The sequence below is a fragment of the Neoarius graeffei genome, chromosome 22 (genome assembly GCF_027579695.1).
Source record: "Neoarius graeffei isolate fNeoGra1 chromosome 22, fNeoGra1.pri, whole genome shotgun sequence".
NCBI lineage: Eukaryota > Metazoa > Chordata > Actinopteri > Siluriformes > Ariidae > Neoarius > Neoarius graeffei.
In genome coordinates this window covers 45,469,648-45,486,897 of record NC_083590.1, presented here as the reverse complement: position 1 = coordinate 45,486,897, position 17,250 = coordinate 45,469,648, and the positions used below count along the sequence as shown (strand labels likewise).

The 17,250-nt window shown below is 41.5% G+C and overlaps 1 protein-coding gene across 1 annotated transcript; it reads right to left on the bottom strand.

The window, feature by feature from the left end:
• Nucleotides 1-895: 895 nt before the first annotated feature.
• On the bottom strand, nt 896-15,680 carry shisa7b (shisa family member 7). Its single transcript, XM_060904074.1, has 5 exons — nt 14,992-15,680; nt 14,212-14,360; nt 12,749-12,805; nt 1,859-2,044; nt 896-1,707 (listed from the first exon to the last, which is right to left on the bottom strand). The coding sequence occupies exons 1-5, from the start codon at nt 15,678-15,680 to the stop codon at nt 896-898; spliced, it is 1,893 nt and encodes a 630-aa protein (XP_060760057.1).
• Nucleotides 15,681-17,250: the final 1,570 nt, after the last annotated feature.

Below are 17,250 nucleotides of genomic sequence, written 5' to 3'. Positions count from 1 at the left end.
AGAGTCAAACATTTCACCCGCACCTACCCCAAGCCAAATTATAAAAGACTCTTGAATATAAAGAATTGTATCACAATTATAATGTACGTCAGTGTCTAGCTTCACAGCATCATCTTTATTTCATCTCTGCTTGTCCACGACTTATGACATAAATCACAAAATCATTTGGGAAACTTTTTTTTTCCTCATCGCCCATTTGATGCTGCAGTGGAATTCATGATAACTTATTAGTCAATGGTTATTTGTCATGCCATAACATTACATCTGGAAATTTCACAAATATACCTGTCTGTAATCAGACCATTCAAGTTTCCACCTCTTATTTTCTGCCATATTACCAACAAAATCCTTTCCAAACATACCACTGTAGAATTAAGCATTATCTTATATAAAATTATATGTACTTGCTGGAGAAGGTTTGTGTTCGAGAAAACCTTCAAAATATTTTCAGTCTTTTTTTTAACCATAAAATGTTCTAAAAGTATGGCTCAATTGTTGTAGATGCAATGTTTCCAAGAATATGTATATACTGTATAGACAGTCAGATGAGTTAGGAAGCTTTGTGAAGTTATCCACATAGTTTCATCCTAAAAATATCTCCACATAACAAGGGTGGATCTTTATCCTGTTTCTTAGCAACAAGCAGCAAGGGGCAAAAATGGATCTCCAGGATCTTGTATTGCCTCACTTCTTTCCTAGCAGTATACTAAGTTTTCCTGCTATGAGACTCATATTGCTCCTCACTCAAAAGCATTTTGCCATCTTCCCTATTCTGCACATCTCCCGTCACATCTTCCTACTTTCACTCTCCCTTAAAGTAGTCCTCTCCTCCATTTGAGCAAATTTGTTTAATCTTTCTATCATCCCTTTTCTGTCTTCTTCTGCCTCACCCCTTCTACACCGTAACTTCATTTTTACTTCCTGTCCACAGTGCCTGACTGCCTCCCCCTGCCCCAGGCAGGAAGTGCAGCTGTTCAATGGTGTTCTGCCGCTTTGCAGCAAAGGCCATCCTGCGGGCACTTTGGCCTATCGTTACAGCTCCACCAGTGGACCCATGACCTTCCCCCCAACCCAGAGTACCAGTTCCATGGCCAGCTGATATGGCAGCAGCAATGGATGTGAACTCTGGTTCACAGCTGGACGTTGGGTGCGAATTCATCTTGATCATGTGGTGTCGCTCAAGTGATGGGGTCACACACACATTCTGCTGTGACTGCGTTTTCTTATGGTGGCTGAGATGAGACATCATCCCCCCATAGTCACCCAATGCACTCCCCATCATTCTTTCCTCAGGTGACACCAGGAGGCGTTCATGGGACTTCCTCAGAGCCTTTGAGTTGGAACTCTTGCTGGTGGCCATGGCTTTGTAATACTGGTGCTGCTGGTTTTTAGACAAGTAAGACGGGGTGTTTGCCTCCCCCAAGGCCAACAGATGGTCTTGAGACATCACCCGGCGTGGAGGCTGGTTCACTGTCCCAAAGGTGGGACTATACGGTGACTGGGGTAAAGGGTAAGGGTTTGGTGTGGACGTAGAGGTAGGTACATGTATTTGGGGTCGGGATGAGTGTCGGGGCAGCGTGCCCTTTGTCCCTAGAGTGTAATCACCACTCCAATGCAGGTGGTGCTGGGAGGAGTGGAAGGAAGGTGGTGCATCGTTGATTTGCCTTTTTGAGGTATAATAACTTGTGTAATCATCCAGATCTTTTTCTGCATTTAGTTGGGAGACAAATTAGATTCAGCTTCGAAATTCATCAATTAATACATCAATTCCAATGTGTCAAGTATAAAAAGTTTTTGAGCAATTTAGAAAATGCAAGGGTCTGCATTTATTGTAATACATTCACATTCACACACTCACCTAGTCTCTTGAGGGAGGAATAACGGTTGATATCAGGTTTCATAACAGCATCATATGTTGGAGGGAGCTGGGCCAGGTTGTGAAAGGAATGAGAGATGGTTAGATGATGGCCTGTATTGTTGGTCTTACTGGAAATCAGCGTTCCTGTGGAGGTTAGCTGGGCATTGTTCATCCGTGGTACACGCTCTGATAAAACAGAGTAGAAGGATTTGCATCTAAACACCATTCAAATTAAAACAACTCTGCAAAACTTGGGGTCCTGTAAGATGCCACTGGCTGAATTCTCATTTACAGAAATTTATGGTTGGGCTCTTTTTCAGTATGAAAGTGACGCATCAGCTATGCATCAGCAATGCAGCATGACAGAGTTAAGTGCAAGGTTTTTTCTCCTACAAAACACTGACTGCATATGAAACAGCTCGATCATGTTGAGTTGAAAGAGAAAGCCTCAGCATGGGAAATATAGTTAAAGATCCTTGCAACTTATTTTCACAATTAGCAAAATACTATTATTCTAATTTCTGTGCTGAATCTACTAACTAATGTGTAACTAATTTTTCTTAAGTTGAAAGATTTCTACATATGGTATTAGTCACATACGGTCAACCTCAGGACCAATCAGAATTAGTCATCTGCTTACATCAGCACCTTCCTTATCACAACCACAGAAACTGAAATGACTTTCCCACTCATTAAGCAACATTTGTGTGTGTGTGTGTGTGTGTGTGTGTGTGTGTGTGTGTGTGTGTGTGTGTGTGTGTGTGTGTGTGTGTGTGCCCCGTATAGTGAAGGCTACATCAGGGGGCAGAGCCTTTTCTTACAAAGCCCCACAGTTATGGAACAGCCTTCCAAGTAATGTTCGGGAATCAGACACAGTCTCAGTGTTTAAGTCTAGGCTGAAAACATATCTGTTTAGTCAAGCCTTTTGTTAATGGTGTTTATGAGGTAAAGGTATAAATCTGGAGGGTCCTCAGACATAGAGTTTTTTGGTAAACTGGGATGTATGGATGCTGTCAGTCCCCCACTTGCTTGCTCACTCGAGTTTGTTGACAGTGTAGTGGCTGGCTGCTTTATGTCCTTCATGCCTGTGTTACCTTCTGGCTCTCCCCTTTTAGTTATGCTGTCATAGTTAGTTGCCGGAGTCCCTGCTTGTATTCAGTGCAATGTGTATACTGTTCCTAACTGTTCCTACTTATTCAGGTGACATTGGGCATACCTAACAACCTGTGTTCCCCCCCCCCAAAATCTGTCCCTCTGAGTTACATGTCGGTCCTGGGATCGAGATGCTGACCTCTTCTGCTCCTTGGACCTGCCTGATCCATCCTGGTGCCCTGTGTCTTGTTGGACTCTCATCGCATCGCTCCTGTGGAGGACGCCCCCATGTGGACAGTTGAAAGTCACACCTGGAGGACGCTCTGGACACTTACAGTAATGCTTTTATGGCTGAGGACTACAGGTGACTTGCTAACTTTAGGACTGCAGTTGTCATGAACAGTTTTTCACTCAAGTTTCCATCAATGAAGAGTTTATAACATCAACGAAACTGACTTCATGTTAAAACTGTTAATGTTATAGTCATGTTGTCTGTTGTTGCCCAGATGAGGATGGGTTCCCTTTTGAGTCTGGTTCTTCTCGAGGTTTCTTCCTCATGTCGTCTGAGGGAGTTTTTCCTTGCCACCATCGCCATAGGCTTGCTCATTGGGGATAGATTAGGGATAAAACTAGCTCATGTTTTAAATCATTCAAATTCTGTAAAGCTGCTTTGTGACAATGTTTATTGTTAAAAGCGCTGTACAAATGACTTGACTTGACAAAAACACACACTAATGTGCAAAAATCTTAGCCACCCTATTTTTTTTTTTGTGCTGACTTGGCTATAAGCCGTGTACAATGAGATTGAGTGGAAGAACCATTTTATTCTATCCACATTCACTGGATTTTGAGAAACAGAACATTTTTATTTTTTGCACATCCATCTATCCATCCATTATCTGTTCTACAGGGTCGCAGGCAAGCTGGAGCCTATCCCAGCTGACTACAGGCGAGAGGCAGGGTACATCCTGGACAAGTCGCCAGGTTATTGCAGGGCTGACACAGAGACAAACAACCATTCTCACTCAAATTGACACCTACGGTCAATTTAGAGTCACCAGTTAATCTAACCTGCATGTCTTTGGACTGTGGGGGAAACCGGACCACCCAGAGGAAACCCACGCGGACACAGGGAGAACATGCTAACTCCACACAGAAAGGCCCTCGCCAGCCGCTGGGCTCAAACCCAGACCTTCTTGCTGTGAGGCGACAGCGCTAACCACTACACCACCATGCCGCCCATTTTTTGCACATTTGATAAATAAAAACTTTGTCAAAACATCTGACAAAATAATTTCCACTTAGAATGTAAACAAACTGGTGAAATGACCAGTAACAATTTGTGGAAAATGCTATAATAATTCTTGAAAAATAATTTAAAAAGATGTGTTCTTGCTATCAAATACTTTTATTCCATATTTTGTTGCTTTTTTGTATTTTTGGGGTTTTTGTTTTCGAGTAGAGTTTTTGTTTTTTCCTCGGTTGGTACAGCAACACGCCGCCATTTTGTTTTTCTCTACTCATGGTATATGAGCTGATATCCTCGTAGTAGAGTAGCCAATCAGAGCGTGCAATTGCTCGTATCCAGTGAATGTGAATAGAATAATACACATTATATATGACATACAGTATATATTTAATGTATAATGTGTATTATTATATCCACATTCACTGGATATGAGCAATCACACACTCTAATTGGCTACTCTTCTACTAGGATATCAGCTTATATACCATGAGTAGAGAAAAACAAAATGGCAAGGCAAGGCAAGGCAAGTTTATTTATATAGCACTTTTCATACACAGTGGCAGTTCAATGTGCTTTACAGAAGTAAAAGCAAAACAGTAAACAATAGAAAATAAAATTACATAAAATAAATGGGGAAGAAAAATAATAAGAATTAAACAATAGTAGAAATAAAATAATAAAATGAAGTAAAAATTCAGTTAAAAAAACAGCAGAATAAAATAGAATAAAGTTAAGTAAAGTTTAAAACATGCAGAGACTGTAAAAGTTAAGAAAGTTTAAAACATGTAAAGATGACAATATTAATCAGTTAGCAGAAAGCATCTGAGAACAGTTTGGTCTTTAGTCTAGATTTGAAGCTGCCAACAGCAGGAGCATTTTTGATGTCCTCTGGGAGTTGGTTCCATAGCTGTACTGCATAGTAGCTAAAAGCTGCTTCACCACACTTTGTTTTAACAACAGGTTTTACCAGTAAATTTTGCTGCTGCGATCTGGTAGATCTGATTGGGTTAGGCCGCTGCAACATATCAGAGAGGTAATTGGGCCCTGTACCATTTAGAGATTTCTACACCAGCAGAAATACTTTAAAGTCAATTCTATAGCTTACTGGAAGCCAGTGAAGGGACCTTAGAATCGGAGTAATGGCGGAGTGTGTTGCTGTACCAACCGAGGACGAAATAAAAACTCTACTCAAAAACAAACCCCCCAAAAAAATTTTAAAAAGCAACAAAATATGGAATAAAAGTATTTGATGGCAAGAACATACCTTTTTTTATTTTTCAAGAATTATTATTATCGCATTTTTCACAAATTGCTCCTGTCATTTCGTCGGTTTGTTTCCATCCTTCATCTTTAAGCATTAAAATTTGTTGTTTTTTTTAGACTGGTTTAAAAGCTCAAAGAAGTTTGAAAATTACAGAACTGAAATGTCCAAGGAAGAATTAAATAAATGACTAAAACTACTCTATACCTCGGCACGACAGCAAGAAGGCACCTTCTGCAAAAAAACAACACTAAAGTCAACTCATGTAGCCATTGATAGGTTTTTAAGAAGTCCACCTAAGCGGACATGATTATGTCAGACGTTTTGTATCAATTTTTTTAATTGAATTTGCAAAAAATAAAAATACTCTGTTTCTCAAAATCCAGTGAATGTTATTTTTAATTATTCCACAGTTATTCCACTCAATCTTGTCATACATAGCTTATAGCCAACGAGGCGCTATCAGCTCATGTGGGACTCAATTTCGTGGAATAATTTGTTAAATATATGGTCAATAGGTAGTATTTCTACTGCTGTAAATGGCTGTGTCTAGTGTGTAGGCGTAGCGTTAGCATGCTTGCCACCTCTCACTTTTAGCCCTCACTGCTGGCTAGCAGAGCTGCTGTGCAGCACTGCGAAAAGAGAGCAGAGTGTGTAAGTCTCTCCTGCCAGTACATAGCCTCTCCACAGTAAGTCCTATGCAGTGCCTCCACGTGGCTACAGAAGGAAACTGGGGCACCGCAAGGCCCCAGGCTAAACTGCAGGGAACTCGGAGGAGGTCTGGCCCCCAGACTTGTGGCATGCATGGCCAATTGGCATGTGAACATGCCCATGAACCAGACTCCCAGCTATGGGCAAATAGCTCGGGCAGATGGAGCTCATCAGCCTTGAAAGGCAGTCCACCTAGGGGAAGGTAACCCTGAAATCAAACCTCCTTTCTCCTTTTCTCTTTCTCCTTGCCTCCTCCTAGCCATGGGTAAATGGCTGCAGTCCAGCCATGGCCAAGACGTTATGCCTTGCATCCCTCTTGGCATAAGCGGCTGGACTGAGAGGGAGATCATGGCACTTGGGCAACCCACAGCCTCCAAATACTCCTATCTCATTTCTTCTCTTCTCCTTTCTTCTCTTCTGTTCTCATCTCTCTGCTCAGGACTCAGTGACTCCACTACCTCTTTCACCATATATCTATCTTTTTTCCAGTCCTGTGGCAATGGGTGAGTGGCGATGGCAGCAGGTATAAGATGGCACTGGGAGCCGCTAGTCATGGAACTGCACTCAGGTGGTCAGAGTTGGATGGTCAATCCCTACTCACCTGAGGCAAGGGCAGGGTTCGGCAGCCACCCTGGTGATGGAGCAGCCCTATTTAGGGATAGCACTGCTCCCCCCACAATGGGAAGGGTCTGGAAAAAGTGACCTAAAGAAATCTTGCCTTATTTAATCCTGTCAGCACACTGCAGCTGACTGGACATCTAGCATCGTGGTTGAAACCATAGACAATGTCCTACAAAAAATGTAAGTCCAACTCACAAGAAGCACACTCTCTGTGTTGGGGCCTGGAACATCAGAACACTGATGGATAGAAAGAACAGCAACAGACCAGAATGGCGAACAACTCTGGTAGCGCACAAACTACAGCAATATAACATGGACATCGCCGCTCTTAGTGAAACATGCTTGGCAGGCACCAGGGAGATTACCAAGGTCTAGCCTGGGTACATTTTCTTTTGGTAAGGAAAGACACCAGATGAGGCGGCACGGTGGTGTAGTGGTTAGCGCTGTCGCCTCACAGCAAGAAGGTCCTGGGTTCGAGCCCCGGGGCCGGAGAGGGCCTTTCTGTGTGGAGTTTGCATGTTCTCCCCGTGTCTGCATGGGTTTCCTCCGGGTGCTCCGGTTTCCCCCACAGTCCAAAGACATGCAGGTTAGGTTAACTGGTGACTCTAAATTGACCGTAGGTGTGAATGTGAGTGTGTCTATGTGTCAGCCCTGTGATGACCTGGCAACTTGTCCAGGGTGTACCCCGCCTTTCACCCGTAGTCAGCTGGGATAGGCTCCAGCTTGCCTGCGACCCTGTAGAAGGATAAAGCGGCTAGAGAGAATGAGAATGAGAAGACACCAGATGAGCCCAGGGAAGCCGGAGTAGGCTTTGCTGTCCGCACTTCATTCATCAAAAATCTGGAATCCCTCCCAAAAGGAATCAGTGACCGCCTAATGGTGATGAGAGTACCTCTGGAAGGAAAGACACAACTGACACTCATCAGTGCATATGCCCCCCACTATGAACTCCACGCAAGAACAAAAAGAACTCTTCTACCAGATTCTTGCTCGTCTACTGCACTCAGTTCCAAGACATGACAAGCTTTTGCTACTTGGGGACTTTAATGCCTGTGTGGGCAGGGACTCCCAATCGTGGCCAAAGGTCATTGGACATCATGGTATGGGATGAGAGAACTCAAATAAGCAGATGTTTCTCACACTCTCTGCCAAGCATGCCCTAACCATCACCAACACCCTGTACCAGTTACCTGACATCCACAAAGCTACCTGGATGCACCCCCGATCACACCATTGGCACCAGATGGATTTTGTAATTACCAGGCGGCATGACATCCAGGACATACGTATCACAAGGGCAATGAGAGGAGCTGACTGCTAGACTGACCACCTACTGCTGCGATCCAAGCTCTCCTTCTCTGTCACCAGCACTCACAGAGGACAAAGAGGTGACATCAAGAAAAAGCTGGATGTTCAGAAACTCTCACATCCTGAAATCAAGGACACCCTTAAAATAAACCTCAAAGACCAGATCAAGAGCTTGCCCACTGAAACTGACCCAGAGAGAGCATGGGGAGATTTCCAAAATGCACTATATGATAGCCAAACTCACATTGGGACATCCAAAGTGGAAACATCAGGACTGGTTCGACAACAACAACAAAGAGATCACCTGCCTTCTGAAGGAGAAACAAGAAGCGTTCGCCAGCTGGTTAAGTGACAAGGACTCATCTGCAAAGCATAACTATCTGAAACCTCTCAGGAGCAAAGTCCAAACAGAACTCCAACAAATGAAAGATAAATGGTGGGAGGCAAAAGCAGCAGAAGTTCAACAGTATGCAGACAAGCACAACTCTAAGAAGTTCTTTGCCGGCTTGAAGGAAGTCTACGGTCCCTCTCCTAACACCATGGCACCTGTCTAATCCCTTGATGGCACCCTTCTCACTGAGAAGAGGAATATAATCCAGTGCTGGAGTGAACATTTTTGTCAGCTGCTCAACAGACCCTCCAACATCGACCAGTAGGCAATCCAGGACATGCCTCAGCACCCACTCTTGGCATCCCTTGATGATCTACCAAGGCTGGAGGAAATAAAAAAAGCCATCAAGCAGATCCAAGGGGGGAAAGCACCAGGGCCTGATGGTCCACCACCCAAGATCCTTAAGGAAGGAGGGGAGGTTGTGGCAGCAAAGCTCACAGAGCTGATGCAGTTGTTCTGGGAGAAGGGGTCAGTGCCACAGGAGTTTAAGGATGCCAACATCATCCATCTGTACAAAAACAAAGGTGATAGAGCATCATGCAACAACCAGAGAGGCATTTCACTGCTGAGCATTGCAGGGAAGATCATGGCCAGTGTCATTCTCAACCGCATCACACACCACTTGCTGGATGATGTGGTATCCGAGAGCCAGTGTGGATTCAGGACCAACAGAAGGATGATCGACATGATCTTTACACTCCGTCAAGTCCAGGAGAAGTGCCATGAGCAGAACCAAAACCTCTACATCATGTTTGTGGACCTGACAAAGGCTTTTGATACTGTGAGTCATGAGGGCCTGTGGGCCATCCTGTCCGAGCTGGGTTGTCCACCAAAGTTTGTTAATATCATCAGATCATTCCATGATGGCTCGCATTGTGGAAAATGGCTCCATGTCTGACCCCTTTCCTATCATTAATGGTGTGAAACAAGGCTGCATCTTGGCACTTACACTCTTCAGCCTTATGTTTGCCACCATGCTGTTCACAAGTGTTGTCCTTGACAGATGCAGGGATCACTGTCCACTACAGATGTGATGGTCGCTTCTTCGATCTGAGGTGCCTAAAAGCAAAAACCAAAGTCCTTGAAGCCCTAGTGAGAGATTTCCTCTTTGCAGATGACTGTGCCCTTGCTGCACTAAATGAGCAAGATTTGCAGGAACTCACCAACCACCTGTCAACAGCAACCAAAGCCTTCAGCTTGACCATCAGTCTGCAGAAAACAGAAGTAATGCTTCAGCCTACACCCTGTCTTGCCCCCCCCCCAGAACCCTCTGTCACAATTGATGGAACAAAGCTGAACAATGTGGAGAGTTTCACCTACTTGGGAAGTACCTTGACCGCAACCTGCAGTATGGACAAAGTCATCTCAAACAGGCTTGGAAGGCTTCAGACACAGGTGTGGGGGTTGAACATGGCATCAAACTATGCGCCAAACTGGCAGTCTACAGGGCAGTAGTCATCAGTACCCTCCTCTACAGTTGCAAGATGTGGACACTACAGAAAACAGCTGAAAACTCTCAATCAATTTCACCTCCGCTGCCTGCAAAAGATCATGGGCATTTCTTGGGAGGACAGAGTTTCCAACACAGAAGTTCTTCACTGGGCAAATATGCCTGGCATTGAGGCATTCATAATGAAAGCTCAACTTAGATGGGTTGGACATGTAGTTCGAATGGACGACATGCAACTTCCAAAGATTGTCTTTTTCTCAGAGCTTATTTCTGGTGCAAGGAATATCAGATGACCACTCAAATGATTCAAAGACTGTCTAAAAACATCCCTAGGAGTCTGCGGTATCCCCCTGCATGACTGGGAGGCCACTGCCACCTATCACAGTGCATGGCATCTTGCTGTCCACAAGGGAGTGCAGGCCTTTGAGGAGAAACGTCTGCAAGATCTGGACCAGAAGTAACAGGCCCACAAGCAGAGAAGACCTGACGCAACATCTTCTGTAGCATGCCCACACTGTGGCTGCATCTGTGCATTGGACTTTGGGCTGCGCTCACACCTAAAGAAACACCGATGTCCTCATCGAAAATGATGGACTTCCAAGAAGTATTTCTACTTTTTTTGTGTGAATTTGGTGGCTACACTTAAGCAATATCGCACAAGCACAAGTCCTGTTGTAGTGAATATCAGCAGGAAGAGATGTGCTGATATTCATTACAAGAGCAGGACCAAGGCCAAATATTTTTGTTTATTTTTTACACAGTCAATGAAAATAGTTCCCAGAAAACCCACAGCTGGACACAACTTTTATGTAATGCTATGCAGTGCGCAGACTGACTGACTGGCTATAATAAGTGTAGTAACAGTTTCAGTGAAACAAATTATTGCTAGAATTAGAATTTTATGATGTGAATAGAGACAAGCAAATGATACAAACAGTCAAATGTACCAGCACTGTTATACAAAATATCCTCAATCTTGGAATGCCACTTGTCCAAATCAAATCACTGAACTGAAATCCAACTGTTATTATACGATTTAGATAATCACATTTTACACCTGGTACTGGAAAAGTGGGGCAAGCTGTACTGTTTTGTTGTTTAATCCTTTTTTAAAATTTATAATACAACCCCAAATCAGAAAAAGTAGGGATGGTACATTGAAACTGAATTTACAGCTGAAAACAATGATTTGTAAATAATCTTTGACTTGCATTGCAGTCAAAACAACACAACAGCACATTATTTGATGGTTTACCTCATGATTTTTTTTTTTGTCAAAATAAACACCTCAGTTTTGATTTTTGCAACACATTTAAAAAAAAATTGGGACAGTAAAGCATTTGACCACTTTATAATGTTGCCATTCCTTCTCACAGCACTTAAAAATGTTTAGGGACTGAAGAAACCAAGTAATGAAGTGTTTCAGGTGTTATTTTGTCCCATTCTTCCTGCAAACAGGTCTTAAGGTGTGCAACAGTATAAGGTCATCATTGTCATATTTTTTTGTTTCAAAATTCTCCACACATTCTCTATTGGGGACAGAGGGGACATGCCCTCTTCTTCCACAGCCACGCCTTTGTAATGTGTGCAGAATGTGGTTTTGCATTGTCTTGTTGAAATATCCCTGGAAAAGATGTCATCTTGAAGGCAGCTTATGTTGCTCCAAAATCTCAGTGTACTTTTCTGCATTAATGCTCCATCACAGTTCCCTTAACCAAGGACATTGATACAACCCATACCATGACAGACCCTGGCTTTTGGACTTGTTGCTGGTAACAGTCTGGATTGTCCTTTTCATCTTTGGTCCGGAGCACATGGTGTCCATTTCTTACAAAAAAAAAAAAAGACCGGGAATACTTAATCATCTGACCACACTACAAATTTCCACTGTGTGATGGTCCATCCCAGATGTCTCTGAACCCAGAGAAGTTGATAGTGCTTTTGGACACAGTTAACATAAGGCTTCCTTTTTGCACGGCAAAGTGGTCACACGCATTTGTGGATGCAATTCTGGATTGTAGTGTTTGACAAAGGTTTACCAAAGTACTCCTAAGCCCGTGTGGTTCTATCAGCTATAGATGAATGACGGTTCTGATTCAGTGCTGTCTGAGGGATCAGAGGTCACGGGTGTTTAGTTTAGGCTTGTGCCCTTGTATCATCTTTGCTCCTCGAAGACTAGACCTTTCCTGGATACTGATTTTGTATAAATCATGAATACAATCACCTGTTGTCATTACCTGTTTCAAATCACATCATTATTTAATTGTTTTACCTCATTACTAGCCCTAAATTTCCCCGTCCCAACTTTTTTTGGAGTGTGTTGTAGGTCTGAAATGCAGGAAAAGATGTATATTAACAAATGAAATGAAGTTGACCAGACAAAACATGAAATATCTTGGGTTCATACTGTCTGCAATGAAATACAAGTCAACGTGAATTTAGAAATCATGGCTTTCTTTTTTTATTATTATTATTTGCATTTTCCATATCATCCAAACTTTGATTTGGGGTTGTTTTGGGGCACATTGGGGAAAAAACCTACAGTTTCTGCCATTTGTTTTATGTTTGTAGTCTAAAATTACAGTTATAGAGACAAAAAATGTACATTTTTAAACATGCAGACAAAATACAGCAATATTCTCGGACTAGCGTGCACTGTAGATAGTTTATGTTGCTATGGAGATCTCATTGGCAATCATTATGTGATCTGACACTTCTGAACTTTGAAGTAAATTGTATTTTATTGTAAATGATGTATTCAGTTTGTAATCAGTAAACATTTATGAAGTGCTGACTCTTTGACTTACCTATAGTAGCTGTGTGTTTGGGGCTGGACCCAGACTGGATTAAGTTATGTTTCCCAACTGCAAAAAGCATAGCAAAGACAGATGATCATGTTTCTATACCTCCAAACCCATGTACACTCTCAGAAAATAAAGTACATTATTGTACCTTTAGGGGTACAATGGCTTGTCATTGGATCAGTACCCTCTAAGGTACTTATTTGTACCCTTTATATACTGCTTGGGACCATATATGAACCTTTTTGTCCCTAAAAAGGTACATATAGTTACCTTGAGGTCCAATAATAAGCCCTAGGGGGTACATTAGTGTCGATTGTACCTTGGAGGATAGAAATGGACTCATACTGTACCCCTATTTCTGATAATGTATGTATGTATGTATGTATGTATGTATGTATGTATGTATGTATTAAATCTAAGCATTTGTTTCCTGGAGGTGGATCTATAAACCTGACTAAAAAACAGAGCAATTTTTTTATGTAAATCAACTGTAATATACTTTAGGTTTATTAGTATGTCACTAGAGTGAAATCTAAAACACATTAAACACACCATACCTAATGTATGCAGTGAAGTACAAAAGTCAGAGACCCCTAGAGAAAATGCTTTGATTTTCTAATTTTGGTCTTGGACTTTTGGACCCAATAGGAACTCCTGTACACCTGATCATTCATTCATGTTATTCAATCAGCCAATCATGTCACAGCAGCACAATGCATAAAATCAAGCAGATACAGGTCAAGAACTTCAGTTAATGTTCACATCACACATCAGAATGAAGAAAAAGTATGATCATTGTAACTGAGTGTGGCATGGTTGTTGGTACCAGACAGTTTGTGTATTTCAGATACTGCTGATCTCCTGGGAGACACATCAGTCTCTAAATGTTTAGGTTTAGTCTACATTTCTTTCTTTATCAGGATATTCCAAATTAGTGTATTGGCTATGCCCAATGCTTGTGCAATCACTCAGTTTTCTACCTTTTCTCAGCTTCAAAATGGCTTGCTTTTTTTCCCATAGATAGCTCTCTGGTCTTCATGCTGGTTTATCCTTTTTGACAACACTTGCTGTTTTCACAGGTGAAACTCAGTGCTCAAACCAAGAGTAGACATTCAGAGCTATTTACTGTTTAAGCAAGCACTCTAACCTGAGCAACATGAAACACTTATCAGTCAAGTGTTCCAATATTTTTTATCATTTTGGGAAAATGGATGGGTTCAAACAAAAGGTGTCATGTTCAAAGTTGTTCAACACCTCTAGATATAAATATCAGGAAAATAAAGCTGAAATTCTGATTTATTGTCTTTTCTCCATCTTTTGATCTGAAACCAGAACATCTTCAGATTATAGCAAAAATGAAAAAAAAAAAAAATAGCTTTGCCATTCCAATACTTTTGGAGGAAACTGTGTAGTCTTTAAACTATTCTGACCTAACACATCTCCTACTTCATATGCATAATACTCACTCCGGTTATCTTTGCTCTGGAGGATAGGGGTGTAATGTTTTTTGGACTGCCGTCCCAGATTGCCTTTGCTGCTGGTGGCGGTGATGCTGTTGTTTCTGTCACTCTGCTGTATTGGGCTGGACTGATGACGCAATATATCAACCAGTGCTCTAATAAAAAGGAAAAAGGCATAACAGGAAAATGCAGGGGTATGAGAAACAGGCAATGGTAAACCCTATTACAAGAAAAAAAATCTTCAAAATGTCAGATTCCAATTTGTATAACCACCTCAGTCACATACTATAATAATAAGGGAATAATAAGGCTACATCTTAAAGCAGTGTTATTTTCCATTTTAGCAACTGTCCCTTCAAAGCATTCTACACATTCCCTTACAGAAAAAAACATATTAATTTCCCATGTATTTCACATGTGATCACATGTTTCCACATGTGATCATGTTTCCACATGTGATCACATGTTACCACATGTGGTAACATGTGGAATACATGGTATCAGATTTTGTAACATGTGTTACCATGTAGAGCACATGTGGAAAACATGTTACCACGTGTAAAACATTCCCACATGTGATTCACATAAAACTGGGCCAAAACCACGTTCCCCATGTGCAAAACACATTTTCCACATATTTCACATGAGGGAAATCACATGTGAAGTTCATGTGTTTTTTCTGTAAGGGTTTGCATACAAAAGTCTACCACATAAAACTGGTACAAGTTAATTTTGTTTGTATGTAAAAACTTTATCCACTTGAATGTTTTGTATGGTGTCACTTACCTGGGCATATTGAGATCTCGGTTCCTGGGTCTACGGGAGACCTTGCGGAAAGCCACCTTCACCCCAATGGCCACGGCCAATGTGAAAGAGATGACACCACCGATGACATAAACTGTATTGTTGCTCTGCTGCTGCAAAGGGTCAAAGTCTGGGTCCGAACGGCTTGGAGGCTGAGTGGCAGGCACCTGTGTGTTGGCCCAGACGGGCGAGTTGTAGTTGGTGCATACATCCTGGTTCAGCCGGTTGCGCTGATGTTCACAGCAGAAGCGATAGTGGCAAGTGCCACAGCAGTAGATGTAAGTGCCCTTTGTACAATTAAAGGTGTGGTCAAACTGTCCCATTACATCATAATAGCCCCTGCACACGTCAACGTCCACCAGACGACGTGGTGGTGGCGCCACCTGTGCAGCCCCCAGTGGGGGTTTCAGGGCATCGGCTGTCATGTTACGAGGGAGCATGATCTGAGGAAGCGGCATTGGAGGGATCTCAGCCACTTCTGGTTCCACTGCTCTGGCTGCTGCTTCTTTTTCTTTCCCTTTCAGTGAAGGGGGTGGGATCTCTTTGCCCCAGCCTCGCAATAGAAGCAACAGTGGCCTGCCATTAGCTGCGTGATGATCTGAACTAACAGCCACTGTGAAAATCACATGGTCCAAAAGAAGCAAAAAACACAAAATGGCACCAAATGGCATTTTGACGATGACGGTTTCTCAACAAACTAGAAGAACAATGTACCACTTTGTACCAAACGGTTCTTAACAATACAAAATGCTGGTGTATTGAAAAAGAAAATTGCATGCCACTCTGACAATATGTAACATATCCAAGAAGTTAGCTTTCTTTTACTTAGTTAGCATTTCCTCAAACACTCCACAAAATGCATGTCTAACTTTTTCACTGCTGAAGCAATAAAACGATTATCAGTTCTTGAAGAATATTTGGAATTATATTCACTGATGTGGTGTTTGTCTGCCAACAAAATACGACTGAAATAGTAATATCAAAAATGGAATCAAAAAGAGGTAATCCAGTTATACATGGGGGGAAGTGTTGAAACAATTTGTACAGATTTACTTTAATTTTAGTTCAACATAAACATTTTTTGCAACTGATTTCAACTGATTGTAAAACTTGGTATGATAAATTAATTTAGGTGTATGAATGATTCATTGAAGACAAAATCATGACATGAATTTCAGGGAACATGTTCACAATATAAATATTATAATCACTAACACACATCTAACTAACAAGCTTCTATAGTTTTTTTTTAATGTGTTTTATTTCTTATATTTGTCTAAATAAACTTTCACATTCCAGCAAATTGTTTGGATGTACAAAGTCCATCTTAAGGGGAACATGTAAACATTTCTGTTTTGGTGTAAACTTGTATATCGAAGTCTACTGTTAGGTTATTCCTATTATAACTATAATTAGTTTATTATTACCAAATGCGTTAGAATAAATGTTCTTGCTTGTATTTGGCACTTTACCACACAGCTATTTAAAATGAAAACCTCTTTTTCAAAAAATGATGTAGCAACGTCAGTAAAAAAAAAGTCTTTACTAGTCTAAGTTACCTCTTGTTTGTAAATTGTAAACTTGGAGCAGGTGTGGAAAATGCCATGGAGTTTTTGGCTGTGGCAATATTAAAAAAGTAAAACACAACGAAGACTGTTCATGCCTCTAAACAGCTTGGAATCTGAATCATGATTTTTTGCATACATAAATACAAACTTCTAAATGTTTTCTGTGTTTAGGAAGTTATTGAGACTACACAGTACGCAGTACGACTGTTAAAAAGTTTCAGAAAAGGTGACTGCAAATGAAACATTGAGGAAGTGCTTAACTTTTTTTTTTTTCTTTTAAAAGTTATACAAGAAGAACATCCTAAAGGCTTCAGAAGAGTCTGATCAGTCAGGGTAAAAGCTACTAAGCAGCCGTGACATGAAATCAAGTCAGGAAATATGTGTTGGTTTTTTGGAGGGGTAGTTTCGGGGAGTCATTCATCCATATTGGAACACATTCAGGGCAACAAATTAACACAAGTAATTTTCTCATCCAAAGTATAGTACTGAATAGTATTTTTACTTTGAATGTGTTGTTCCCAAAAAATGAAAACCAATGGAAAACTTATGTAAACATACTAATGGCTCATTATATGCTGGTGAATATGGCAGAATGCTCTCGTCACTGGCTTCAAGAGTATCCCTGAATATACCTTTGAACCTGTTCAGATGAGTCAAATTCGTAAATATTGTC

What these genes read in the sequence shown, in the direction of transcription:
- shisa7b (XM_060904074.1), bottom strand. Translation starts at nt 15,680, where the DNA reads ATGCCATTTGGTGCCATTTTGTGTTTTTTGCTTCTTTTGGACCATGTG. An exon ending in CGAGATCTCAATATGCCCAG is followed by an intron (nt 14,361 to 14,991) that starts GTAAGTGACACC and finishes CCTTTTTATTAG; the next exon opens with AGCACTGGTTGATATATTGC. An exon ending in CCAGAGCAAAGATAACCGGA is followed by an intron (nt 12,806 to 14,211) that starts GTGAGTATTATG and finishes TGCTTTTTGCAG; the next exon opens with TTGGGAAACATAACTTAATC.